Raw genomic sequence first — 27,399 nt, forward strand, 5'->3', positions numbered from 1 at the left:
CAAAATAGACAGTCGCTTTATTTAAACATTGGCGGAAATAACAGACATGACAAACTAAAAACTGCTGGGGAGGAAACAAACCCAGTAGCTTAAAAAACAGTACAGAACAATTCAAATTAGCAAAAAACAAACAAAAAAACAAACTGTTGCAAGACAATTTGGTGAAAATATTGAATCAACTTTTACCTCTGTTACCGTCTTAGGGACCTTTCACACTGAACACAGGACGCAGCCAAATCAGCAGCTGCAGAATTCTACACCAAAATATGCAAGTCTAGCTGCGTAGTTTGACGTGGAATTGCAGGCAGATTTAAGCAATTTTCAACTCCTGCACAAAATTTCTGTGGATTTTGATGAAAATTTCCCCCTGGCTTGCAGTGGGTCGTGCAATTTGTTCTGTCTCGTGTGAAAGGTCCCTTATTCCACACCATCATGCAGAAAATTTAGATGCCAATTGGGTCAAGGATACTACCAACATTAGCCTTTCACTGAAACTCAATCTTGTTGACTCCAGCTACGATTTGTCACAAAAGTCTTGCTTTCTAAGAGAATGTGGAGCCCAGTATAAAGAAATGGCATCAGATCTTATCCCTTTATAAAACAAAGCACCCCGAAAAACAGTTTTATCTAAACCCAGTAACTTTTTTTCACCATTGGCAGTGATATTTTTTATAATATTCTTGCAAACTATATTGCTTGTGTGAAACCATCATACAGGAGGAAACATAAAAGCAACACTTTAGTCATATCTTGGAAGACAAATACCCCTCTTGTCTAGATTGCATATAGACTTGTCAGGGTTTTACAACCTCCCTGAAACGGTCCTTTAAAGGGGTTATCCAGAACTTCTAGCAATCCTCCAGGTCTGGAGAAGCAAAGATGGCTGCATCAGCTTTTCTGACTGCCTGATGCACATGATGCACTAGTATGCATAATTAGTCTAAGACACAGCTTTGCTAAATCAGAGCTGCCCATGCGAGCAGCACTGGCCAGTCCAATCAGCTTGTAGTATCTTACTCTACCAATGCATAGTATGTACAGTGTGCATCAGGTAGATAGAGAAAGGTTCAGCCATCTTTGGTTTCTCCAGGAGCGTAGGGTTGATTTGAAGATCGAAAACTAATCCTTGGAATAGGTGTATCAGATTGGCGAGCACCCGACTCCCAGTACGCCCCCAAAAAGCCATTTGAAGGGGCTTCATAATTGTGTACCAGGCATAGCACCATACATTTTGTAGAGGTGATGCTTCGTATTGCAGCTCAATTCCATTCACTTGAACAGGCCCAAGTTGTTGAAAGGCCACATGAGGTAAAAGGCTTAAGTAGAGGCTATAGTGCTTGCCCCCTTCAGACAGCTGATTGGCGGGTTGTCAGGTTGCTGACCTAGCCTAGTGATAGGTCATCAATATTTACATCCAGGATAATCCCTTTAAGATAGCCATTACTAAATACCAGCACCTCTGAAACATTTTAAGTGCCCTACATTAAAACTGTAGTCCGTAACCTCAATGATAGCAGTTTCATGTTGAGTATTAGTATTGATCAAATTAGTCAACCACTGCTAAAAAACAGCTAGAACCTTCACATGAAAAACATACAAATTCAGGAGGCAGGGCACAATGGTATACCACTCTTGAATCTTTACCCCCATCCCTTTGGAAGAACACAGCTTATCCCATTTACATGAACATTTTACACTACGGTTGCTGTACTTCAGCAAGGTCTTCAGAGTTAAAAGGGTTTTCTGAGCTGCTCTCCATTGCGAAATAGACCAGGGCAACAAACACTACTACAATAAAGATAAGAATCTGAAGACGCACAGACACCAGTCGAGGCATTCCCTCAGTTACGGTCTCTTTAGTCTGTTCTTGCATCCTGGCTCTAGTTGTAATATCATCATATCGAAACTGAATTGGACGACCAGCAGCCCCCTTTATGGGCTTCCTTCGTGTGGCACTGTAGATAAAATTAAATCAGAGGAAAATGTAGTAAATTACAAACACAATTTATATAAAAAAAAAAAAACACAACTGGCTGAAAATCTCATTTTTTAATACAGTTTCTAGCAACAATCAGAAACAGGTCTTGAATACAGAAATGCAAAAGCAAAACATTCAGATCTTTACAAGGACTTCCAAATATCACTTATTTCAACACGTACAGCTTGCCTCGGTTTCCTTTTTTTTTACAGTTCTCTTCTGTTGGACTTACTGGGCTGATAGTTTGAAAAAAGCAAAAACCTAAAAATGAAATTTCCTCTCGATGTCTACACCATTAAGTGGCTATTGAAATATTCAATGTACATAAACAATGTTTGCATCCAAAAATGACAAAAAACCCCCAAATGGTTAACCTTCTCTGTGTAAACATGACACAATATGTGCTTGTATGGACTTTATACTGGATCAGCTCAAGGGAATCTGTCACCTACCATCAGCCCTATAAGCTTAGCTTAGCTTATGGGCTAAGTGCAGGTGACCCGTCGAAATCTGGGATGTAAGTGTTAAGGCCCATTTAGACAACAATTATCACCCGAAACCATCTTTTGAGTGATAATCATTGCGTGCAAAATGTGCCCATCTTAGTTTTCTGTCGAACGATGGATTTCAGTTCAGCTTGAAATTAGTCAATCAGCTGATAAGATGGACCGCATGCTGTGTTCTGCCTGGGGACTGCTGATAACAGCTGATTACATTGTTTCAGCTGTTATCAGCACGGCAGAACAAAGAATTTATTCAGAGAACAGCGGGTGGTCCTCTGAATAAATTCAGCTCCCAGTGGCTCACACACTACCAATTGGTACTAATAGATAGTAATACCAGTTAGTAGATTATGCAAAACGATCGCTCAAAAGCCATCTTTTGAGCGATCATCCTTGTTTCTAAATGCACCTTAAGGCCCCCTGTCCACGGCCATGACGGAATATCGCTAGTGATATTCCACTGCGGTAGAAGAGCTGCGATTCTCCGCTCGTGGACATCGGGCTATGGTTTCCATAGCAATGCTATGGAAAGCGTTTACTATGTTACCCACAGTCGGATTATCACCACGGATAATGCAATGAACTATCGCCTGTGGACAGGAGCCCTTATATTTACTTTCCCCGTAGATTCCCCGGTGTCAGTGCAGGAAGCCACCACTCAATGCAACAACAGGAGAGGCAAGTATAACACTTATATCCCTAATCTCAGTGGGGCATCTACTTAAAGCCCATAAGTTTAGCTCATAGGGCGAAAAGAAGCTGACAGTCACTTTAAAACAAGGTTACATACATTATAAACGTGCATATCTTAGCTTTATAATAACCATGTTCAGCGATTCAGTGCAATTAGTGTCTTCCTGGCCAAGTATGAGAAGCAGTAATGGAAGGATTGAGATAAGACCAATTAGAACAGATTATTACTGCTTGGGCATCACCTGAGCAACATCCATTACTGCTTGTAATTATGAACCAGTTACAACAATTATTTTGAAAATAGTTTGTTGACCCACACCCGTCATACATGGCTGGATCATAGCACTCTCAAGCTGCAATATTATTTGAATCTTTTAGCCTCAAATCAGTAGTCGTCATCAGAGGATGTGGAGAAGGTGTACTGCAGTGCGTGCAGAGAAATAGCATTGTCTGGAGTGGAAAGCAAGGAATTACAAGCTTCTGAAACAGCAGCATTGTGGAGGAGAATGTTTGAGACACATCTTCTTAACAGTCAGTTACACAAAACTAGAGAAAGTGAAAGATGCCCATCTTAAATCAGCTTAATTAACTGCAGAATAATCTTCTAGCAAAGCACCTTCAGATAACTAGGACTGTGGGAACTCTGCTGAGTAACCTTTAAATGCAAATAGAAAGCAAGAGCATTGAAGATTAACTTGTGTTGTACTAAGCTGAACTATGGAGTAATGTTATTTGTTGAATGCAAAGCAATACCTTTGCCATTACTGCAAGACTAATTGTTGTTTTCAATATTACTAAAGCTGAAGAGGATTCTGGGATGATTTAGGGAATCCTGCACTGAGCAGGGGGTTGGACCAGATGACCCTGGAGGTCCCTTCCAACTCTACCATTCAATGAAATCCGTTTTTCTTCCAAACCGGTGTCCTCTCTTCTCCAATGCTCCTTTTACATGAGCCAAGAATCTCACGATTCTCGTTTTGAGCGAATTAACCGGTGACGTCATAGTCTGTGCTCAGGCATCCTGTTTAGACTGCACGATTCATTCTTGTCCACTGATCGTTCAGGGTTTCACATTCCTTCCACTGTCTATGCATGGTTCTTCTGGCTTTGACTAACAATTCACAGTCATTGTTATGAGGCTAGTTTAAAAAAATAAAAATAAAAAGAGGCTGACATTGACAGAGGTATTGTTCCATCTAACCATTTACATTCCTATGTCAAACAGTGGATGATCAGTGTTTAAGCTGTGGAAGAGGTGTACAAGCCTGCACCGATTTAGTTTAGTTTCTGGACGGAACCGAACAGCGCTGGGCTAACCCAATTGACTATAATGAGGTGCGCCCGCTTTCACCCAGCTGGTCGGCTTCTGGACTGAAGAAAAAAAAAGTGCTGCATGCATCATTTTCTCTTCCGGCATTTGCAGCCACATCTATGACAGAACCTCAGTCCAGAGGTTCTGACGCAGATGTGAAGCCACCCTAACTTCCCCCATTAGTACATTTTTGGTGTGTGGGAGGAAACCTGAGTAGGGACACAGGGAGACCATGCAGTCTCTATGCAGAAGTTGCCCTTAGTGCAAGTATTTTGTGACCCTGTGGCTCACTGGCTTCAATTTGAGTAAAGAATTATTCAGAAGTGTTTTAGATTCCATATTTGAGGTGCATCAGAGCTTCCATACATGTGCAACACCTGGCTAACAGCCCACTAGTACAGCACCTTATAATGTATGTGCCAGACAAACCTAACTAGACAAAAAAAACTTGATGGCCAAGTAATACGCCAAAGAAAATGATGCTAGTGAGATGCAGTATTGGGTATGAAGTAAATCGCCAGGCTGAATCAATCCTACTTGAGACAAAACAGTCTTCAAAACCACAGAAGCCAATTCATTTTGGCTGAGCCGCCTGGAGTAGAAAAGAATCAATATGAAGGACAAAATGAATTGTTTAGGTCCCAGGGTTCTTTTAATGGTCTTCTTGACCCATTTCTGCAGTTAATATCTGTTCACTTCAAAAAAAAGCCATCTTGTCATTGCCTTCGTTATATACTAAGCATCTCTATTAGGTAAGGAGCTACAAAACACCAAGTTGTGTTACCTCAATCCTAGGGAAGACTGGGGCATCAGATCAGAGAAGTCACCAGGACAGTTGTCATCATACTGTTAATGCAAAAAGCATAAATTATTAATGGCAGATATTTATCCAACATTAGATGATTGTCCTACAACAACAAAAAGTAGTGAGTGACACCTGCCCAAGACTATCCTGCATACAAGAGTCATAGGAGGTGTAAAAGTGGTAACATTTGTCTTATGTAACATAGAAGAAAACCAAAAGAAAGTCTGTACATCTCTTTGCAGAAATCAGAAACCCTGCATTATTTGTCAACCCACAAGACTCAGACCACACCTCTGTATTTTGGCTACCGTTTTACATCCGTAATACAGAAATGTGTCCAGACTTGACCACGGGTCATACATCCTATGATGCTCGGAGTTTGGGTCAGGAGTCCTGTGGTCAGGCTGGGAAGCACTTACGCATTACAGATGCAAAACGGCGGCCAAAATACAGTAGTGTGCTCTTGGCTGGAGGAGCACAAATCACCCACGTGACAAGGTGTAAAGTCATATTACTGAGAATGAACACTCAACTGATACTGGATTTGTTTTCTATAGGTGAAAATGGGAGAAAAATGACAAGTGCATTTAACTCTTAAAACAATCAAACACATTTTGCAATATGTCCATCCTCAGTGAAGACTACAGTATTAGGGTACGTTCGCACAAAACGTCTTTTCCACAGCGAAAATTCCAAAACAAATCCATGTGTTACAACCAAATATATGGCAGATTTCAGGCTATGCACTGCAATGGGTGAAGTTCAGTTTAATATGGATGTGGAGTCTGCACATGGATATAAGATCTAGGCGCCTTTCACACAAGCATATATTATAGAAGAAACAGTTGCGCTCATTTAACGGAGGAGCTCGATCACAGATCTACTGACCCAAAAATCACAGTATTCTACGACTGTAGGATGCCTCGAGTTTGGGTCAGCAGACTCACTGTCAGTCTGAAACACGCTTCTGTTATCCCATAATAGGCTTGTGTGAAAGCAGTCTTAGAAAGTTTACAACAGATGACATTTTACTATGGGTAATTTCACTGTGGAAAATAGAGCATTTACACCCCGTGTGGAGGTACCCATGAAGGTGCCCACAGCCACTGCAATAAAATAGGTTGTTGCCTGAAGTCTGCTCTGCTTCGTGAACACACAGGCCTTGGGTGTGTTCGCTGGAGATCTGTACGTCATTGTGTTCTTCTCTGCTGTAACTTTTACCTGACAAACACAAACTTCATGAGTGGTTTTATTATTACAGTATCTGATGCTTTACAAGAGCAGCCTAGGAACCTGCAAGGCTTTTTGTTGCAGACTTTGAAAGGAGAAACAGGATTACTTTGTAATGCTAGAGGACATATGACTGAAGATGTTGAGAATAGCGGTCTTCAAAAGAGAAAGCAAAAAAAGTAATATTGTATACAAATTAAAAGTTATTGCATACATTGTGTGAAATGACTTTTATAGCAAACATGAAATACACTTTAAGTTCAATTTTCCTACTAAAATGCGGAATAGCCCAAACTATTTAACCACACACTTTAGGCCGGCAGAAGAGGATTAGATTATATACATGCAGCTGGAGAATGATACAAAGTGTATAAGATGTGTATAAAATTAATTCCATCAATAACTTTAATTGGAGTGGAAAATGATCTAAGACCTTCAGCCTTCTAGCTACAAGTGTGCTCCAAATACATAGGCAGTTGTCTTATTGCATGTAGATGCTTCTGCTGTATCTACCCCTGGTAGAACATATGCCTGGTAACAAATCACTGAATTTCCAGAAAAAAAAGAAAGTTTTCAACGCAAAAAGATAACCATGTGAATTTATTCAATAAATGTTATTAAAATTATTAGCCTAGATTTTGAAAAGCAAAAAAAAAAAAAAAAAAGGAGGTAGTCTACTTTCTCGTACACCGCGCACGGCAAAAGGGCTGTTTATGACCAGAAAACAGAACTTTCACTAAATTCTAGACAGCCACCTTTAAAAAGGGTATTCCAACCAGACACATATCCTCTAGCTACTAGATTGCTAGGACCCCCACTGATTGCCTGGTAGACCCCAGCACCCACAAGACCACAGCTATGGGGGCAGCTAAGTTCCTCCTAGCAGCTGTCCAGCAATCAGCGAGGGTCCCAGTGATCAGACCCCAACAATCTAGCATAAGGAGTAGCCCAGGCTGAAGATTTTCAGTTCTTAGTAATCAAATCTGTCTGCAGACATTCTAGTACCTGGCTTTTAGGTGTCAGGATCTTGCTTTCCAGTGCATCTTCATAACCCACTGCCTGGCTCAAAGAGGACTTTCTCTCCATCTGCTTAAATACAGTTTTATTTCTGTCACATGTCTGAAGAATTAGCACATGCTAAACAGAAGTTGGATGACTGATACTTCTACAGGATATCTAAAGGTTACATAGAAGCATACACAGGTTGTCAACTGTCCCTGTATTGGCTGCATTGCTGTCAAAACAGACATGTCCTCTGCTACAGTCCATCACAGAACTTCTTCGGGCTCATACTTAATGGGCTTAATCACATCACGGATAGAAAATATAAAAAAAAAAAAAAAAAAAAAAAATAAAAGGTACTTCACCAACCAAGGACTTATCAGCTAGAGCCATTAGTAGAAAGGTCTATCTGAGGGCTTATTCAGACGACCGTATGTTGGCTGGGTATTCACGCCCAGCCGATATACGACGTCCTTCTCTGCATGGGGGAGGAGGCTGGAAGAGTCGGGAGCAGTGCAGTGCAGTGCACTGAGCTCCCGCCCCCTCTCCGCCATTTGAAATAAGGGGCGGGGTGAGGGAGGAGTTAAACTATGACTTACCTCCACCCCATCCCACCCCTCTCATTGCAAATAGTGCAGAAGGGTGGAGAGGGGTTATAGGTGGGAGCTACATATATTTGCAGTTCTCACTTCCACCTGTATTTCTACAGGTTCTCTCTCAAATTAGATCTCTGACCTTGGTGTTTTAAGGTGCAATTACATGAGCATTTCTCACCTGCAAAACACCGTTGGAGCTACACTGATTGCAACCGGCACTGGGAATCCTCATTTCAGTAACTACGGCGTCTCCAGTGTTTCTCCACTTTTAAGCTGCGGTGTTTAAAATGAGTTGACAAGCTACAAGGAGAGGCATAGATCCTCCAGGCTGTCCTTGACCAACTATACATAAAGCCAGGGGGATGGCCAACGTGAACTTCACATGGAATGAGGCTTTTTATCCTACAGAAAGAGCACTTGTTCATCTCATCACCCCTCTGCTCCTAATTTTGTAGTTTACTGAGGCTACAAGCAAAACATTTAGCAGCATTTGAAGCACCATGTTAAATAAGCGATACATACAGGCGCCGATACGGTCTGTAGATTATACACGGTCCCATCAGATCTTTCTCACCATTACAGCAATAACCATCATCACTAGAACGGAATCTCTGAAATATTTTCTGTCAGAAATTTTTTAGTCAAAAAAGACATTTCTTCACCCACTGTCACATTGAAAAGAAAAAAAAAAAAAAAGTGGGGTGTGGGGTTATTTGGCCGTCCTCAGAGAGAATGAATGCTTTTCAGACTCCCCACCCGAAACTCCTGTAATTTATTAGAACCAGTGTTAGGGCTTATTCCGACGTGTGTATATTGGTTGGGTTTTCACGCCCGGACGATGTACGCTGCCCCTCTCCGCAAGGGGAGGCGGCGGGACGGGACAAGAGCTAGTGTACTGAGCTTCTGCACCTCTCTGCCTGTCGCTACTGTTTGCAATAGGAAAGGCAGGATGGGTGCGGAGCCAAGTTCCGCTCCTCCAACTGCAAACAGTGGCAAGGGACAGAGAGATGGCAGGAGCTCAGTGTACTAGCTCCAGGCCCACCTCCTTCCCTTGCAGAGAGGGGCAGCGTATATTGGCCGGGCATGAAAACCCAACCAATGTACGCCCGTCTGAATAAGCCCTTATGGTGCACCAACTCCGGTTCTGATGAACCACATTAGGCTTCCTTTACATGAAGCAATAAATAGCTTGCACAAGCGAATGACAGTTTGCTTGTGCATTTTTTTTACAAATAAACCCCATATATAAACTGCATGGAGTGAACACTCAGCATTCACTGGTGAATGCCAAGACTGAGCAATAACACGATTTTTATGCATGCATAAAATGAATAAGTGAACAAATTATCATTCATTGTTCAAATCATAGGCCATATTAACACTGAACAATCATTCAAATTTGCACAATCCAACAATTTTTTTTAACCCCTTAACGCTCCAGAACGTAACAGCATAAATTCTCCTCTGATTATAACTATTCAGCCCAGTACATTATATTTAAAAAAAAAAAAAATATGCTGATGCATTTGCTAAAGAAAGTCAGTGGCATTTGTCAACCATAGATTAATGAATGGAATAGTATTTCTTATTACATTAGTCCAACGAGGGGAAACTGGTTGGACACAAAAAACACACACCACTGTATCTGACGAATATCAATAAGACGGAGCCAAAAAAAAAAAAGCTACTCGAGTTCCATCCAATAATGGACCTTTAGGGACACATTTAGCGAAAAAATTATATACATACATAGTGCTGGAAAAGTAAGGCACTAGAGATGCATGTTAGAATGCAGACAAAAGTTGTATCTAGGAGTAGTCTTCATAGTGATCTGGGTAAGATTGAACAGCTACAATCAAAGACTACAGCAACTGTGGATTAAATTGTACTATATGCAACATATAGGTCTACAGAGCGACTTTACTATATAAAGTGTTACCATATAGTAGTAGATACCAGTATTATCAGGAATTGGATAGCATCAATCACTATGCATGGTATCTTTGGCAATACTGGCCTTTAAACAGTGCATCATACTCAGTAACAGCATGCAGGTTATATTTAATGACTGTATTGGGGCAATATTTGCTCCTGGTAAAAACAGTGCTGTATCACAACTACATTTGTATATGTTTTTAAGAGGGATGGGGGTGAGATGCCTTCAGGCTTGTACCCCTGATCTTTTACGACCGTAGCAATGCCCCAGGATATATCTCATAGCACATGAACAACTTGTGAAAACAAGCAAGTGCTGGATTATAAGAACATCTGGATTACTGGTTTAATGTCAATTTCACGTAGATAAAATTGTAAGGCAGTGAATGGCTTCAGAGAAGCTACTGCTTTAGTATCTATTGTGGAACAGAGGGGTTTTAGAACTGCAACCTTAAACCTATGAATAGACGGTCTGTCATCCAGTTCTAAAGAACTATACTTTCCTGCTTTAACATTTTTGTAACGCTGAAATCATCTCCTAGTGTTGCAAGGTTCTTATTAAACTCAGCTGCAAGAGATGCGGGAATCTGAAAGAGTAAAAAAAACACGTTTTTTCCATTCTGTCTAATCACTAGAATAAGAGTGTTCTACAGCCAACACCAATAAAGACTACACCTTACAAGGGAGAAAAATGCCTAGAACATTTATGAAGAATAAAGGAACAGTGGCTGGGAGAGATTTACCAAAACTAGTGCAAAATGGAAGTGGAGGAGCTGCTCACAGCAACCAATCTCAATACTCATTTTTCAAAGGCCTTTTGAACGTGAAAGCAGGCAGTTGTTATAAGCAACCTTTTTCTTGCGCTAGTTTTGACAAGTCTCCCCCAATCATATGTTATTTTAAGGCCAACACAACAAACTTCACCCAGTGACAAAGTGCTCAATAAGGGAGTGGAATTACATGTTTATATGGGCCTTTAGGAAAGAGAGTCACTGGGCGACTTGTTAAAGAAGATCGTCGAGAAGCTGGATCATTGCGGTCTGTTAAAACCTAAAAGGGGATTTAGACAAAGGATTAACATATACAAACTATGAGAATTTGCAAAATAAAGCTTAAATGGTTCCAACTTAGGAGTATCAATAAGTGGGGACTCTGGTATAGAGACACCCGAGAACTAGAGTGAACAGGTGAGAACGTTCAACTGAGAGTTGTGCCCATTCAATCGTTTCCGTCCCTCTTCGGAGCAGCGGACAGGCTTGACAGAAGGTCTATGGAGTCCATACACTACTCTGATAACAGCTGAAGGGCACAGTGTTCAGCGCTTCGACCCTTTTATTTTAGTCATCCGTGGGGTCTCCGCACCTCTATTCCCACCAATCATTACCTCTAGCGCGTCACAAGTTAAACTTTAGTTATAGTTTAGCAGATTTTACATATACAAGACACTACTGACTTTGTAAGATAAGACAGTTGCGAACATAGAGCTCCTTTTCCCCTCAAAATCTATTAGTTTGGATAAAATATTTTGAAGTGTAAAATTTCAAGCAAACTATACATTAAGAAAGGAAAACTGTATGAGCGCAAATTGTGCAGTTTATGTTCGATATCGATATCTAAAACGTGAACCTGTTTCACAAACCTGCGTTACATAAAAGTTAGACATAGTAAATGATCAGTATGTGGCAGGTCCTCTTCTACAGCAGAACTTAGGTACCATCGCAGCTGCATTGCTTCCAGGGAAGAATAAGGAGCTTTACAAGGCACTATACACTTCACGCTTACATGTCAGCAAGGCCTCTTTCACACGGGCAAGAGCAATACCGCAGCTTTGTCCTCATGATTTTGTTGCATCAGCTATGCTTTTTCTTGTGGAAAAAAAAAAAAGAAGAATACAAACATGCATCGCTGCTGCCCGCGATAAGCTCGCACGATAATCCATTACCCCCAAAATAAACTCTAGCTGCGCTGGATGAACCAATGAACGGATGAATGCAGCATTGGATTAACCAATGCGATGACTGATTGGTTCTTTGGCTGCTGCGCAGCCAACCACAGCATTAGCATTGTGGAGGCAGGATTTATGAATTAGCCAATTCATAAATCTCGCCTTCACAATGCGATGGCTGCGATTGGTTCTCCAGCCGCTGCTCAGCCAATCAATGCAGCTTTCAAGTACCAATCAGAGCCAGCGCTTCTTAGAGGTGGGATTTATGAATCCTGCAACCAAGAAGTGAACTTCTGTGGGCAAACGAGGACTGCATAATGCGTGGCAAAGCTACGAAAAGCAGCGGGGAGGACCCGGACCCAGCCTGCTAGGCAAGTAATTTTTTTTGGAGCGCAACTAAGGCTTATTTTTAGGGTAGGTGTTATTTTCTAAATGCATAAAATTTTGTGCATTGCGGGAAAAACAAAGCCTCTATAGAAAAACACGGGCTTCCAAAAAAATAAAATACAAATTTTGGCAATACAGTATGCCACAATTTCCTCCCCTCTCGCAAGATGGCAACAGAAAACATTGCTAATCTGAAGGAACCCATTGGAAACCATGGGCTTTACATACATGGGTTGTCTTGCGCTATCGCATTGCGAGGAAAAAAAAAAACAAAAAACAAAAAAAAAAACAAAAAAAAAAAACACATGATTTTGTCGATCGTGTGAAAGCAGCCTTATATTGATTGCAGGGAATCCAAGTGCACTTCTCATTACTGCTATAAGATACACAAGATGCTGAAAGTGCCTGTCTGCTTTCATTGTTCATTCCTTCCCCTCATATTGAGGAAGCATTGGTTCCAAGGACAGGCAAGTATCTTTCCTGCACAGGTGACAGCGAGACGCACAGCACACCGACAGCCCATCCATGTGCTGCATGTTCTCTTCTCTTGCTAGACTTGCTTAAATATAACTGGGGGTGGAAATGGAGAGGGGTAGAGGCACTGGACGTCTCACAACACACACAGTTTTATCACCAGTGTAAATGCACCCGTAATGCGACATCTCAGCATCTATAGTCAGTTTAAAGAGATGCAGCACCTAAAAAGGTACATAGCCCCGCCCCATCAATAAAACCAATTGGAACTAATTAAGAGAAGTGGAAAAAAAAAATAAGGTTATATACCACTTTATAAGGTCTCTGACTTATGTGAGAAAGTCAGCCAGGCAATTCCATTCTTCATCTCCTGACATACTTTAGGGCCATAGGCAGTCTTGGAATGCGAGATCTCATGTTTAGACTAAAACAGCGTCTACTGCTTTTATACAGTAGTTTTCGGTCTATAAGCATTAGTCACTCAATTATTTTATTAAGGCAGAAAATATTGCAGTTTAAGCCAGAACAAGTGATCATATAACTTGTAAGATCTCACGTGCCGAGACTGTCATAAGCTGCAGGCATTGTGGAATGGAAGCAAGGCATGCCAGGAGACGGAAACTGGAAGAGCATGGATGACCTTAGAAAAGTTAGCAAAGCTATAGAATAATATGCAAGCTCCTCTCCCCCATCCCTTCTAATTATATATATTTTTTCAAATAAATAGGGTTTTTTTACAAAAATACTATTGATCACCTATCAGCCAGGGCCTGCTGCTTGGGACCCCAACCGATCAGTTGATTGGGCACCTGCTGGCAGCACTGGAGTTGGAGTGGAAGCTGCTGCTCTGACATCTGGCCAGCGCTTGTAACTGCAGCGCTCATTAAAATCAGCTGATCAGTCAGGTTCCACCTGCGACCCCAACGGAATTGTTGCTCGGGCACCCGCTTAGAATAGGTCATGAATATAGATGAGCGAGTATACTCGCTAAAGGCAATTGCTCGAGTGAGCATTGCCTTTAGCGAGTATCTCCCCCGCTCGAGACTGCAGGTTCGGGTGCCAGCAGCGGGCACGGAGCTGCGGGGGAGAGCAGGGCGGGACGGAGGGGAGATATCTCTCTCCCCCCCCCCCCCCCCCCCCCCCCGCGCCCTACTGCTGACAGCCGCTACTCACCGCTGCCGGCACCCGAACCTACAGTCTCGAGCGGGGGAGATACTCGCTAAAGGCAGTGCTCATTGAGCAATTGCCTTTAGCGAGTATACTCGCTCATCTCTAGTCATGAATAGTATTTTTGTGGAAAACTCTTTTAGAAGCTTTATGGTGGCAGGGGAATACAGTTTAAAAAAAACAAAAAAACAAACAACATATGTAGCTTTAAATGATACAAGTTCTTGCTTACAGAGATTCTAAGTGGCAATGGCATTAGGTCATATTAAATGTCAGAATCGTTCCACTTTCAAGCTGTAGTGGTTATAATACAGCAGGACAGGATCTAGAGAAATAAATTCCTCCTTAACGCTCCCCTGTAGGTGCCTATGGCAGAATAAAGCATCCACAAACGGGCTGAGACAATAGCTATAATGCAGTTACCTGGTATAATAGTTTAGTGGCTCCATATCAGTACAACTAGATTAAATATTTAAAAAAGCTTAGGTTCATATTTATTTCTGTACCAGACGTCAGCCACTCGGGCTAATTACAGATTACTTACACTGTCAAAGTCAAGTGCGCGATCCCCTCTATCTTCATTCAACTCACATCTCTTGCCCATCAAGCTTTTCACCTGAACATCTTCAGAAGAATAAGATTATAGCACATCATAATCCACGCAAGGAACAGTGTTATTAAACAGCATTTATCCTCCCAAAAGCAAAAATATACCAATACATATAAAATGGGTTGTCCCACCAAAGCAAGTTATCCCCCATCCTCAGGATAGCATATAACCATGTGATTGGTCAACCCCACTCCATACAATGCAGGTTTTGGCTCTCTGACAGCTGTTAGCCCTTTCACTTGACTTCTAAAAACATTTCTAAAATTTTTTTTGTACAATATAGTACAATTGAAAAATACAACATGTCCGACAAAACACAAGACCTCAGACAGATACGATATTTTGAAAGTGGGAAGAGAAAGCGAAAAAACGGGGGAGGGGGGGGGGGGGTGGGGGGGGAGTCCTTAAGGGGTTAAGGGCTTTCCTTATCTCAAAAAGGATGGAGTCAGATTGAGATATCAATTCTAAACATACAGCCATGAGCCTTAAAGGGGTTGTCCCGCGCCGAAACGTTTTTTTTTTTTTTTTCAATAGCCCCCCCCCCCCCCCCCCCCCGTTCGGCGCGAGACAAACCCGATGCAGGGGCTTAAAAAAAAAAAAAAAAACAACGCACAGTACTTACCCGAATCCCCGCGCTACGGTGACTTCTTACTTACCTTGTGAAGATGACCGCCGGGATCTTCACCCTCGGTGGACCGCAGGGCTTCTGTGCGGTCCATTGCCGATTCCAGCCTCCTGATTGGCTGGAATCGGCACACGTGACGGGGCGGAGCTACGAGGGCAGCTCTCCAGCACGAGCAGCCCCATTCAACACGGAGAAGACCGGACTGCGCAAGCGCGTCTAATCGGGCGATTAGACGCTGAAAATTAGACGGCACCATGGAGACGGGGACGCTAGCAACGGAGCAGGTAAGTGAATAACTTCTGTTTGGCTCATATTTAATGCACGATGTATATTACAAAGTGCATTAATATGGCCATACAGAAGTGTATAACCCCACTTGCTTTCGCGGGACAACCCCTTTAACATGGTATGCACCAACCTTCATCTTCACTATCCGAGTACTGGTCCTCATGTTCACCTCCATTTTCTTTTGCCTGCTCTTCGACTAGTTGCTGTAACTTCTTTTCATAAATGCTCCTGGTGGTGGCTAAATAAATTTAGGAAAAAATAAAAATCAATCCATGAATGAAATAAGGTAAAAAAATATACTTCTTCGTATCATACATAATACTTTATTGGCCACTTTGAGAGATCAGTCAAGCTTTGCCTAGTATCGGAGGCCTGGATATTTTGTGTCAGTACAATCTCCATGAAGCATCCAAGTCCTAGAGGACCAAGTGCTTCAAGAGGATAAGAACCTCAGAAGGAAACATTCTGTATTCACTGATATTCCTAACTTTTGCTCTGTGTAATGAGCTCCAATCACGCCTCACATAAGGCATCTTTACCTAAGAACCTGCACTGTATAATATGGCATCAAGAAATTTCCTCCTGGGCCCCGATGATAACTGGCATAGATACAAGTGTGCTTTCTGCATCCGTGCACCTCTTCTACAAGGTATACGCCATCTCTAATTAGTGCTGCTATTACACTTGTGTGGCTAGGAAGCTGCAGGGCATAGAACGGATCTGGTTACTGTCTTTGACGGACAGGTTTTCTCCCCTGCTGAGTAATCATTGCTCATGGACCGGCTTCCTGTATGTCGCACCGACACCCCCCAGCCCCCCACTCAGGATAATATGATATGCATACGTAAGATGGGTCCCGGGTTGACCCCGTGTTTCCTCAGCTGCTCCTTCAGCTCACTGTCACTTAGGCTTTTTAAATCCATCTTGTCACTTTTCTTTTCCTCGTGGTCCCCAACAGGCTGCAGCTGAGGAAGGAAATAGGAACAGTTAGCGGGGGAAAACGGAGTCTGTCATACATGCTAAGTGGTGCGATAAGCATTAATGCTCCGCTAGACCTTTGATTCATTGATGGGAGGGGCTGATCTGTACAACAGCGGGAGGAAGGACCTCCACCGGGAGATTCTGGTTGTGCAATCTAATTTTACTTGAAACAACTTGCCTTGCGGACGATATGAAATGACATACTGTCTCTTGGTAGCATCACTACTAAAGGCCAGCTTCATATGGGTGTAAGCATATTTATGTGTGCAGGATGGGTGCTGCGCTTCCTTTTTTTTGCACGCGCATACCCACAGAGCATGCAAAACGAAAAATGAACACCACAAAACGTAAGCATGCTCCCGTTGATTTCAATGGGCAATTAAATTTAGTTTAATGAAAAAAAAAAAAAAGTTTCCATAACCAATACGTGCACGAAAAAAAAAAAAAAAAAAGGGACCAAACCCATTGAAATCTGAGTTCTATTCCCTGAGTATTGTGCACGCAAATTTGTCACACGCAATACGCAGCACAAATGCGTTCATGTGAATAAGCCCTTATATTAGGTTTACATTACATCCACTGATCAGCCATAACATTAAATAGACCTGCTTTATATTGTGTAGGTCCCTCTTGTACCGTTAAAGTAGCTCTGACCCAGAGTTACACAGGACCTCTGAAGATATCTTGTGGTTTCCAGCACCAAGACGTTAAGGAGGTCAAGACTCTGCTGTTAACGCTAGAGGATGTATAGTTATGTCCTGCATGGTTTTAATCATGCGAGTGGAGAATTGCTACGATTCTCCGCTTGTGGACGTTGCGCTGTGCTTTCCATAGTTATTCTACGGAAATCGTGTCATGCCAGCTCCACAGGCAATTTATCATTAAGATGAATATAAATAATGGATTCACTTTTTCTTCACCAAGTTAAGTCTCGATTTTTGACTCTTCAAAGTCACCCTCTCCAGCTAACAACTTTTCCACAATCAAGGCATTCTTTCCGCTCATGCCCGCCTGCATAGGATTGCATTACAAAACACAATCCTATGCAGACGGCTGTTATTTGTCCGCGTGAAAATACACACAGAAAACAAACTGCGGCATGTTCTATTTCTGTGCGGGTCTCACAGAGGCCCACACAGAAACGTCACTACCGACGTGCCGGCTCCCCAACATTGTTGCAGATTGTAGGTGGCTTTGGCTTCACCCTTCTGTCCAGTTCATCCCAAACAAGCTCATTGGGGTTTATGTCTGGAGACCGTGCAGGCCATTCCATTCTTTGAAGCCTACTGGCTTCTTTCTTCTTTAGTTCGGACATAACCTAGGAGTAGGTTTTGGATCACTGTCTTGCTGTAATATGAACCCTTGGCCAACTAGGCGGACACTAGAGGGTATTGTATGGTGCATCAAAATGCTGTGGTAGCTCTTTTTGTCCAGTATGCGAGTTAGCCTGTGCAAGTTGACAACTCTAGATCCAGCAAAAGAGCCCCAGACCTTCACACTTCCTCCTTCATGTTTGTCAGTTGGTATCACACTCAGGAACCATCCCTTCGCCTACTTGACAGAGTACAAAATAACTGATGTAAGAAAGATGTCACGTTTTGGTTCATCATTCCCAAGACCTGCTTCCACTTTTCAGTAGTCCTCTGGGGTGCACCTTGGTCCAGGAAAGTTTTTTTTCTTTCTTTTAATTATGCAATGGCTTTCTTACAGATACTGTCAGACATGCAGATAGAGCAAAGCTGTCCGAGTCCTGCCCTACAGGGGGTAATACAGTCTACTCCAACACTGCTTATACAGAATCAGGAGGGCTTGAAACTAATCTACAAATGTTGACAGTTGTAGGAAAAGTTTGCACCCAATTTCAAACTATAATTTGCATTCTGTGCTGCAGAGCTGTCCTTGATGTGTCCCCTGAAAAAAGCCCTTTGGTTAAAAATAAAATCATAAATTTGGGCTATTGTTGCGTTTCAAGTTAATATTTCATTTTTTTTCTTCTTCTTACTGTCACATTACATAACTTGTTTTTACTTCACTGTATAAGAGCCACCATTTTGGGATACATAAAATGTATTGGTTTTTATTAATTGTTTTGTAGGAGGATGAAAAAAAAACAAAACCAAACACACGCATCTAGATGATCCAGACAAGGAGAGGCTGGTACAGCCCACCCTGTGGTGCACAGAGCCCTTCAAAGTCAAACTCTCAGAACGACAACTGCACAGGCGTAGTGTATGGACCTGCCCAGGTTCATGTTGTCTGTTTGGACAGCATTAAACTGGTGACAGGTTCACCATAAATTTATTCTGGGGATCCGTATAAATATTGTAATACAAAACATATACAGTGTACCTCCCCCCCCCCCCCCCGCCAAAAAAAAAGTACACACAACATGAAAATTATCTGCATAAAAGCTTTTTTAGTAGATTGATATAGATATTAAAAGATGTCCAACATATTCAACTACTGAAGAGACATAATACTATATATTGCCATCATTCAATTTGGGGGAAAAAAAGGTCATAGATACCCACCATTAAACTGTGTATACTTTTTTGGGACACCCTCTATATTTTTTGTAGTACAAGAAAAAAAATAATTTGCATCACCAAGGTCAATAACTTTGACCAAACCACATGACTTTTTTTGTTCCCCCTCCCCCCTTGCAGGAAGACTTGTTTTTATTGGCACCATTTCACAGTACATACTGTATCATTTTTATGTTTGTTTTTGAGGTCAGGGGCAAAGAAAAAAAATTAAAAATAAGGTCACTGCACGCATGGCATACTGGCGACACTGAAGCTTATATGTAAGGCAGTCCATGATGTACAGGTAAGCAATTGTGCATTAAAGTGGTTAATAAGCATAATATGAATAGGGACGACATTGACTGCCCTACAGGCTCCATGCTCAGCACTCTGTCTTGTGCCCCACTATGTCTGGTAACAGTGTAATCAACCTAAAGATCGCCGCACGATCGTATCTGTAAGATGCTGTGGGAGTCCTGCAGGGTTTCACCAGCCTGTGTGAGCGGGCAGAGACCACATATGGCAGTGAGAGCACTGCGTATGACAGCGCATTTCACAAACACAGGCATGCACAGCGCGACCGTTTATTAAGTTTTTTTTACATATACCCCCGCTCTGTTCCTTAGCAGAGTTGCATATAAATTGCAGCCCACATACACAATGTATTGCGTAAGGACAGTGTTTGCATATGCTGCCTACCCAAATGTATGGGGCTCACACTGTGCGATATACAGAAATAGAGCATGCTGCGACCAATTTCTTATGTGTATTGACAGGCCAATGTAAATAAATCAATGAAAGTCTATTTACATTCATAGACTCCATTCACTGTGTGTCACGCGGCCGTAATACGTGCAGAAATCCCAGTCATGTGAATGAGCTCTAAAGACGAAACACAGGACCCAGAGCATACGGCATTTTCAAAAGAAAAACTAACACACACACACACACACACACACACACACACACACACACACACACACACGAGCAGGGGCCCTCAACCTGTGGCCCTAACAGTCAGGCCTTGAAACTCTCTAGCTGGAGTTTTGGGTTAAAAAAAAAAAAGAAATACATTTTAATGAGTGCATAGACCGCAGACTGCCTGGTATCTCAGTACATCACAGGATGACAAAAAGCAGTCACATACTGTAGCAGTCCAACAAAATCTAAACAAAAATCTATTCTGCAACGCTACAGATGGTATGCTGGACTCCACAGCACCTGCATCCACGATCAGGTCCAACACTGTTTTGCTTGCCGTTTACCTTTCTCCTAGTAGGCGACCTTAGGTCAATGACTAAATGGTAAACAGGTAATTTGTAGAGACCGTTCCATGGATCTCCACACCCGTCATCTTCTAGTTTTGAAAATCTGTCAACATTTTCCTCACAAAAGGGTTTTGTTGCCTAGCAACAGCCCTACGCACCGCGACCTTCTGGCCCGCCTGTCAGCCCTAGAAATCACTCCCAAGCCCAACGCCAAATTTAATGAGTCAGTCAAAAGCCCGGTCTTCCCCTCATGGGAATTCTTACATTTGTATTAATATATGTCAGAAAAAGGAAGATAAAACATTATCTTCTACTGCGAAGATGAAAGTCAGGGATTCACAGTGGAACAATGATGCAGCGATAACACCCATCAGAGTAGAACACTGCAACACAATTTGTAACAGATAGGCAGCTTATAGTAACTTTAGTGCGCTGAATTCAAATAGGAGTTCCTTTTTTTTTTGCCACATAAGGTTTTCCAATTATGGGGAATAATGTAATCAATTTGCCGTTGTATAGGCAGATTTCCAAAAAATACAATACATTAATCCAGTAGGGTCGCCATTAACCTTGCTTAATAAAAAGAAAAGTGATTGCGCAACTATTTTGTAATCAATGTTACACACCGTGCGCTGACTGTTCACTATAAGGGTAGGTTTATGTAACATATAGGATATGTTTCCACATTGTGTAAACACTGCGGATCATCCACCAGTAAGTTCTAATAAAACATTTTTATTTTTTTTTTTAAATACACAGGTCATTGGTTAGACTACCGAATCAAAAATCTTAAAACAAAAATACATGTTTAGTATCGCTGTGTCCATAAAAGTCCAATCTACCAACGTAATGCATTATTTACCCCACACGGGGACAGGGTTTAAAGAAAAAACAAACAAAGACACCAGAAATGCGCTTTCGGTCATTCTATCTACAAGAGAAAAAAAAAAATGCAATAAAAAGTGATCAAGAAGTTGTATGTATTCAATCATGGTACTAATGCAAACTACAGGATGTCCCGCAAGACATGAGCCCGCGCACAACTATGTGTATGGAAAAATAAAAAAAGGTTATTGAGCGCAGAAAATGGTGTCAGAAAATTAAAAAAAAAATTAAAAAAAAACCAAAACAAACAAAAAACACTACAAAAGTTTGGTATCGTACTAATCCTACTAACCCATAGAATAAAGTTATCATTTTTGTTGGTTTGTGGGCTGTAGAAAAAAAAAGATGCACCAAAAAGATGTTTCAGTACATTAAATAGTACCATTGAAAAATACAGCCATTTTAACTCCTTCCTGCTCCAGGGCGTAAGTTTACGTCCTGGGAGCGGGGTACTTCCTGCAACAGGGCCGTCACAGCCGGCCTCCCGCAACAGCGGGGGTGCATCGGAGATGCGTCCCCCCACCCCGCTGTTAACCCCTTCCCTGCCGCGATCTATGTAGATCGCGGCATGGGAAGGGTTCACAGAGGGAGCGCGCTCCCTCTGTGAAGTTGCCGTGCTCTCGCGATACAATCGCAGAGAGCCCGGCCTGTTGCCATGGCAACAGGATGCCAGACACATGCTTTTGACTGTGCACGTAAAAAAAATAAGAAAAAAAAAAGTAACAAAATTTACAATATAGTCAATGTACCCAAAAGTGGCACCGATAAAAACTATACAGTCCGCCACGCAAAAAACAAGCCCTTATATGGTCGCACCGATGGAAAAATAAAAAAGTTATGACTTGATAAATGGAGAAAATCCACCAAAAATCGTTGCGTCCTTAAGCCCAAAATAGGCCATGCCATTAAGGGGTTAAAACGAAAAAAGGCTTGGTCACTAAGGGGTTAAATAACTTAAAACTGAATAAAAGCAGCATGTCTCATTTTGAACAGTGTAATCAGCAGGTTTTCATTTTACAGAAACATTACTATTATGAAAATTTTTTAAAACCTTGTTGCAGTGTACTTATATATAGTTCAAAAATAAAGACCCTAAAAGGAGTTGTCATTTTGCTGCAGTACTCTGCATGCAGTTTCAGCTCAGGCAGATATGCAAGTGGTGTTGTGGTGTGATTAGATGAGCGGTCTTGTCACCCGAGACCCTAAATGTGGTTCCCCCTTGGCGTATAAAAGGCTCTCAGAGGCTCCTTGTGTGTAGTGACCTCTTCTTCCGCTTGTGTAGAGCTTGTTGACCACTAGACGCCTCTACGACGCAGAGAAGAGATTTCACCCGTTACCAGAGTCTGAGAGGGGCACATTATTGGGATGTGAGAAGCTGGATGGTCGTATCGATGAATTGTCCCCCACTGGGCCGTTCTGACCAGACTGTTAGGAGGTGTTGGCACCAGTGCATGGGGGGGGGGGGGGGGGGCACACAAGGTGACCAGGCTCAGGACGCCCCCGACAGACTATCAATAGAGAGGATTGTCTGATCCTTCAACATGCCCGAGCAGCTCCAATTGTTTTGTTGTCCACCATCCAGAGACAGGTGGCACCATTGTTACACTGCATCCGTCGTAAGCAGGAGCTTGGCTAAGGGATATTTGGTCTCATGGTGACCATTACATGTACGGCTTTTGACACCCATCCACCCTTTACTTCATTTGCAAGTGGTGCTGTGGACGACGAAACTAGACTGTAAGGAGTGGAACACTGTCGTCTTTAGCCATGAATCCAGGTTTAGTTTGGACACAGACGATGGCTGTGTCTGCCTCAATCCTGCCTTTGCTGTGGAGCGGCACACTCAGTCAGGAAGTTATTGCGGACAGAACGTGTGATCCATAGTGTGCCAGAAAAAGAGGGACTTGGGCAGAGAGATCTTTTTGAGATATTATGAGAGTTTACAGAGGGGTGTTGGCGATAGGAGGGAGGTGCGATAATTCACTGATCTGCAATTTTGTAACTTTTGTCAGTTTTTAAATAAAATGACCTTCAAAATTTCGTATCATGTCAGGTTTTATCATAACGAAAATGTGAAAAAAAAAAAAAAAAAGGAACTTTAAATTACATTGATATACGATAACATAGGATGTGTGAAAGGTTCTCTGGAGGTATGCAATGAATGTGCTAGGAATAAACAAATACATAGGCGATTATGAAAATGAAATTGATTTATCTGTATCGCGTCAAGATTTGCCGCACTCACCAAGTCTAAACATGAGAGAATGTAATCTTGGCACGCCAATATGACTCAAACCTCATGCCACCTCCCCCCCCCCTCTTTATAGTGACCGTTGGGTTGTTTCTTTGTGGCATGTACAATGGCTGTGTCGATCTTCCAGAGATTTTGCTACATATGTGGCTATTATAAGACAGAAAAACAGAGGCAAAATATTACACCTTTCATGAAAAATGCTTATTTTCAATACTTCGGGATTAAATTAGCAGATCAGAACAAAGCGTAGGCTTCTCACAAAGTGTGCCGTGCATGTGTGGAGGGGTTGAGGAACAAGGGAATCAATGCCGTTCAGTGTACCCATGGTGTGGCATGAGCCAAGAAATCACAGCGACGACTGCTACTTTTGCACAGTGAAGATAGTGGGCCATACTAGTACCAGTAAGTGTAACATTGTGTATCCTAATATGCCATCTGCCATGGGACCAGTGCCCCATAGTGAATCCAACTCCGTGCCATCCCAGTCAAATGTCAAGCTCCAAACAGACACCAATTCAGACGGTGATACAAGTGATGAGATGTACCAAACAGACAGTATGGAGGATGAAACCCCAGTGCCATTTACCTAGCATCAACTGAATGATTTGATTCACAATCTGAATTTACCTAAAGACGCATCAGTGTTGTTAGGATTACGACTTCATGAAAAGAATTTACTGTGTCCTAATACGAGATTCTCCTGGTACAGACACAAAAGCAGAATTGCTTCCATTTTATGCTGAGGAAGGTAGTTTGGTATATGGTCAAGACATTCTGGCAGTCATGAAATACTTCAACAATAATTACAATTCAGGAGAGTGGAGGTTGTTTGTAGATGCCAGCAGATCCAGTTTAATGGGTGTTTTATTACACAATACTAACATCTATCTATTCTAGCAGCACATTCTGTGACCATGAAGGAGACATGAAAACCTTACATTTCTGCTGGTAAGTGGGCAGTACATGCTTCATGAATGTTCTGTTTGCGGGCAATTCAAGGTGATTGCAATATTGCTCAGCCAACAAGCAGGCTGCACCAAAATTCCTTGCTTTTTGTGTGAATGGGACTCCAGAGCAAGGACCGAACATTGGGGTCGGAAGCAGTAGCCAGTCAGAAGTACCTTCACACCTGGCAAGAAGAAAAATTGTTTCACTTCCACTGGTTGATCCATCTAAAATACTGTTGCCACCGTTACACCTAAAACTAGGCTTAATGAAGCAGTTTGTGAACACTTTAAGCAGAGACAGCAAATGCTTTGAGTACCTTGGTGTTAAGTTTCCAGCAATCCCTTCTGGAAAAAAAAAAAAAGCCAAAAAAAAAAAAAACTGGCATTTTTATAGGACAACAAATACAAAAATTAATGGCGGGCAATATATTCAAGAAAAACCATGAGTGAGTGCAAATTACGAGCATAGACTGCATTCAGAAATGTGGTACAAACCTTTTTTGGGAACACGAAGGCTGCAAATTACACCATTTTAGTCGACGAGATGTTAGAAACCTATAAACTGCTTGGTTGCAACACGAGTGTCAAAAGTGGACTTTCTTCATGCTCATCTAAATTACTTTCCAGACAATCTTGGTGATTTTACGGAAGAACATTGCGAGCGCTTTCATCAGGATATTAAAGTGACAGAAAAGAGATATCGGTAAGTGGACTGCACATACGATGGCAGACTATTGTTGTATGTCGAAAAGAGACTGTAAGGACGAACACCAAAGAAATTCCAACTAAAGGACATTTCAAGGGGAGCCAAGTGGCACACGCTAGTAATGTTGTCATTAATGAAGATTAACAAAAAAAAACCCTTTTTTGTAAACTTCACATTTTCGTGAAAAAAACATGACGCGATGCAGAATTGTGAAGGTCTTTTTGGGAATCTGTTGAAAAGAAATAAATTCCAATAGACTTCATTTCAAAACAACAAAACTTTGCATATCTGTAATTTGCTGAGGTGGTCCAGGATTTGGAGATCGATCTCCAGGAGTGACAAGAAGCAGAAAGAGGGCCAGAAGGTGCTGATAGTATAGGGTGCGCGATGGCTATGTGGTTTTTTTTATTTTAAATGTAGATTTTGAGATTTAGAAAGATCTGCAGTTAAACTCCAGTGATGTGGTAAAAAAGAAGAATAAACTAAGTAGTACCTTGTTAGGTCCCCTGTCCACGGGAGAGGCAGAATATTGCTAGCGATATTCCGCCGCCAGGGAGCAGGGGGGAGAACTGACAGTTCTCTGCAGTGATCCTATCTGACAGATAGGATCACCGCAGAGAATTGCGGCATGCCGCGATTTGAGTCCCACGAACGGAGAATCGCTTTGATTCTCCACTCGTGGACAGGGGGCTGCGCTTTCCATAGCAACTATGGAAAAGCATGCACTGCGTTACTCGCGGCCGGATTATCGAGACAAGTAAAGCAATGCAAGATCGTCCGTGGACAGGAGTTTGGGGGTAAAGAAGGAGTTTCAGAGCTAGGAAAGCAATAGTAACTGCTAGCTTAAAGCGACCCTCCAGTTTCGGGGCAAAATTCTGTCCATGAATCGGAAGGAGTTTATTACCTGCAGTTGTTGCTCTCTGATCCACTGTTTCTGGGTCTTGTTTTCAAGCTGCCAAGAAGACTAATACAATCCTCAGACTACCTAATCCCTATAGTACATTGGTCTCTGATCGGCCAATGCTGATCATGTGATCAGCACTGGCCAAAGTACTCCACAGTGTGCATTAGGTAGTTGGACTCCTGCAGCCATCTTGACTAGCCAAAAATAGGACCTAAGACTGGCAGATCGGAAGTATGGCAGAAAACAACTGTAAGTACTAGACCCTAATGCCCCCTCTGATCCCAGGACAGAATTCTTTTTTTATTTTAACCAAAGGGTCACTTTAAATATTTTATTTCCCCAAGTTAGAACTTTTCAGAAAGAGGTTGTAGAAAAAGTGTATCAGATCATTACCTTTGCTTAGGACTTAAAGCAGCAAAAACGACCTATACCCTTACATTTATACAACATTCCAGGGACATAGTCAGAGGTTGGTACCGGGCCCTGGAGGCCCCTCTATCACATAAGGGCACCAGGATTATAAATGGCACTTGGTAGGGATCCCCGTTATAGACACAGGGCCCCAAGAGCTAATAACGACAACTCCGATTACATAGGAAATGCAACCAGGTGAAAATGTGTGCGCTAAACAGGTTACAGGCAAAGAGGGAGAGGAAGCAAGACTGAAGTGGTAAATGCTAAGAAATAGTTTCTACGGATCTTGCAAATAGGAAACCACAGATAAGCATACATAAGAGAGGGGTAAATAACACAAAACAGACTGCAGAGAGCTGGGACCAGTAGTGCGCACCACCCACCATCCATCTTCTACCACACAGATCTGTTACAAGGTATGAAGTCACGTTGTATAGTAAACTGCAAGCCACTTTAATAAGAACCAACAGTTGCAAGACAACGTATTAATGCAAAAATGCCCAAAGTACCCCAAAATCCATGAAACTAGTGGATATGGCAGCGACCCATCACACTGCCAGAAGTCCCACCCATCAGCCAGGTACAACACTTACATCATTCTCCGACGTGTCCTCGTCATCGCTTGAGAAGTCCGCAGCTTCTCTATCTTTGGGGAGAATATGCTTGAGGTAGAGCTGCAAATAGACCGCTTTCCTCTGATCACCTTGAGGCAGACGCACATTATGGGAAATTAACACATTTTTCAGTTGGTCTTTGGAGTACTGAGATGGATTGCCTGTAAGGGTCGGCATGGCTGCCAATGGCCAGAATGAAGATCCTGTGAAATGTCAGACAGCTGCGAGACGTGTAATGTACACCGCCTGCAGGCAGCCCGGCTTTATTTAAGGAAACACTGGTGCTCGGTGAGGGAAGGGGCCATGCATCTATACATAAGAGCATGGACACATGACCCAACGGCAAGATAC

General features: G+C 42.2%; 1 protein-coding gene across 1 annotated transcript; it reads right to left on the reverse strand.

Annotated features, from left to right (window-relative positions):
• On the reverse strand, window positions 1-27,399 carry LEMD1 (LEM domain containing 1). The gene is made up of 10 exons (XM_066600171.1): window positions 27,028-27,399; window positions 16,395-16,515; window positions 15,681-15,788; window positions 14,572-14,651; window positions 10,568-10,641; window positions 8,386-8,392; window positions 7,527-7,610; window positions 6,420-6,512; window positions 5,271-5,332; window positions 1-1,955 (listed from the first exon to the last, which is right to left on the reverse strand). The coding sequence occupies exons 1-10, from the start codon at window positions 27,223-27,225 to the stop codon at window positions 1,697-1,699; spliced, it is 1,086 nt and encodes a 361-aa protein (XP_066456268.1). The 5' UTR covers window positions 27,226-27,399; the 3' UTR covers window positions 1-1,696.

The sequence above is a fragment of the Eleutherodactylus coqui genome, chromosome 4 (assembly GCF_035609145.1).
Source record: "Eleutherodactylus coqui strain aEleCoq1 chromosome 4, aEleCoq1.hap1, whole genome shotgun sequence".
In the NCBI taxonomy this organism is placed as follows: Eukaryota; Metazoa; Chordata; class Amphibia; order Anura; family Eleutherodactylidae; genus Eleutherodactylus; species Eleutherodactylus coqui.

Bases quoted from the DNA above. Each gene is read 5' to 3' on its own strand.
- LEMD1 (XM_066600171.1), bottom strand. From the start codon at position 27,225: ATGCCGACCCTTACAGGCAATCCATCTCAGTACTCCAAAGACCAACTG. The intron at 14,652-15,680 runs GTTGGTGCATAC...ATTCTTCTGAAG, and splicing joins CTCGGATAGTGAAGATGAAG to ATGTTCAGGTGAAAAGCTTG. The intron at 10,642-14,571 runs GTAAGTAATCTG...TTACTCTTTCAG, and splicing joins GCGCACTTGACTTTGACAGT to ATTCCCGCATCTCTTGCAGC.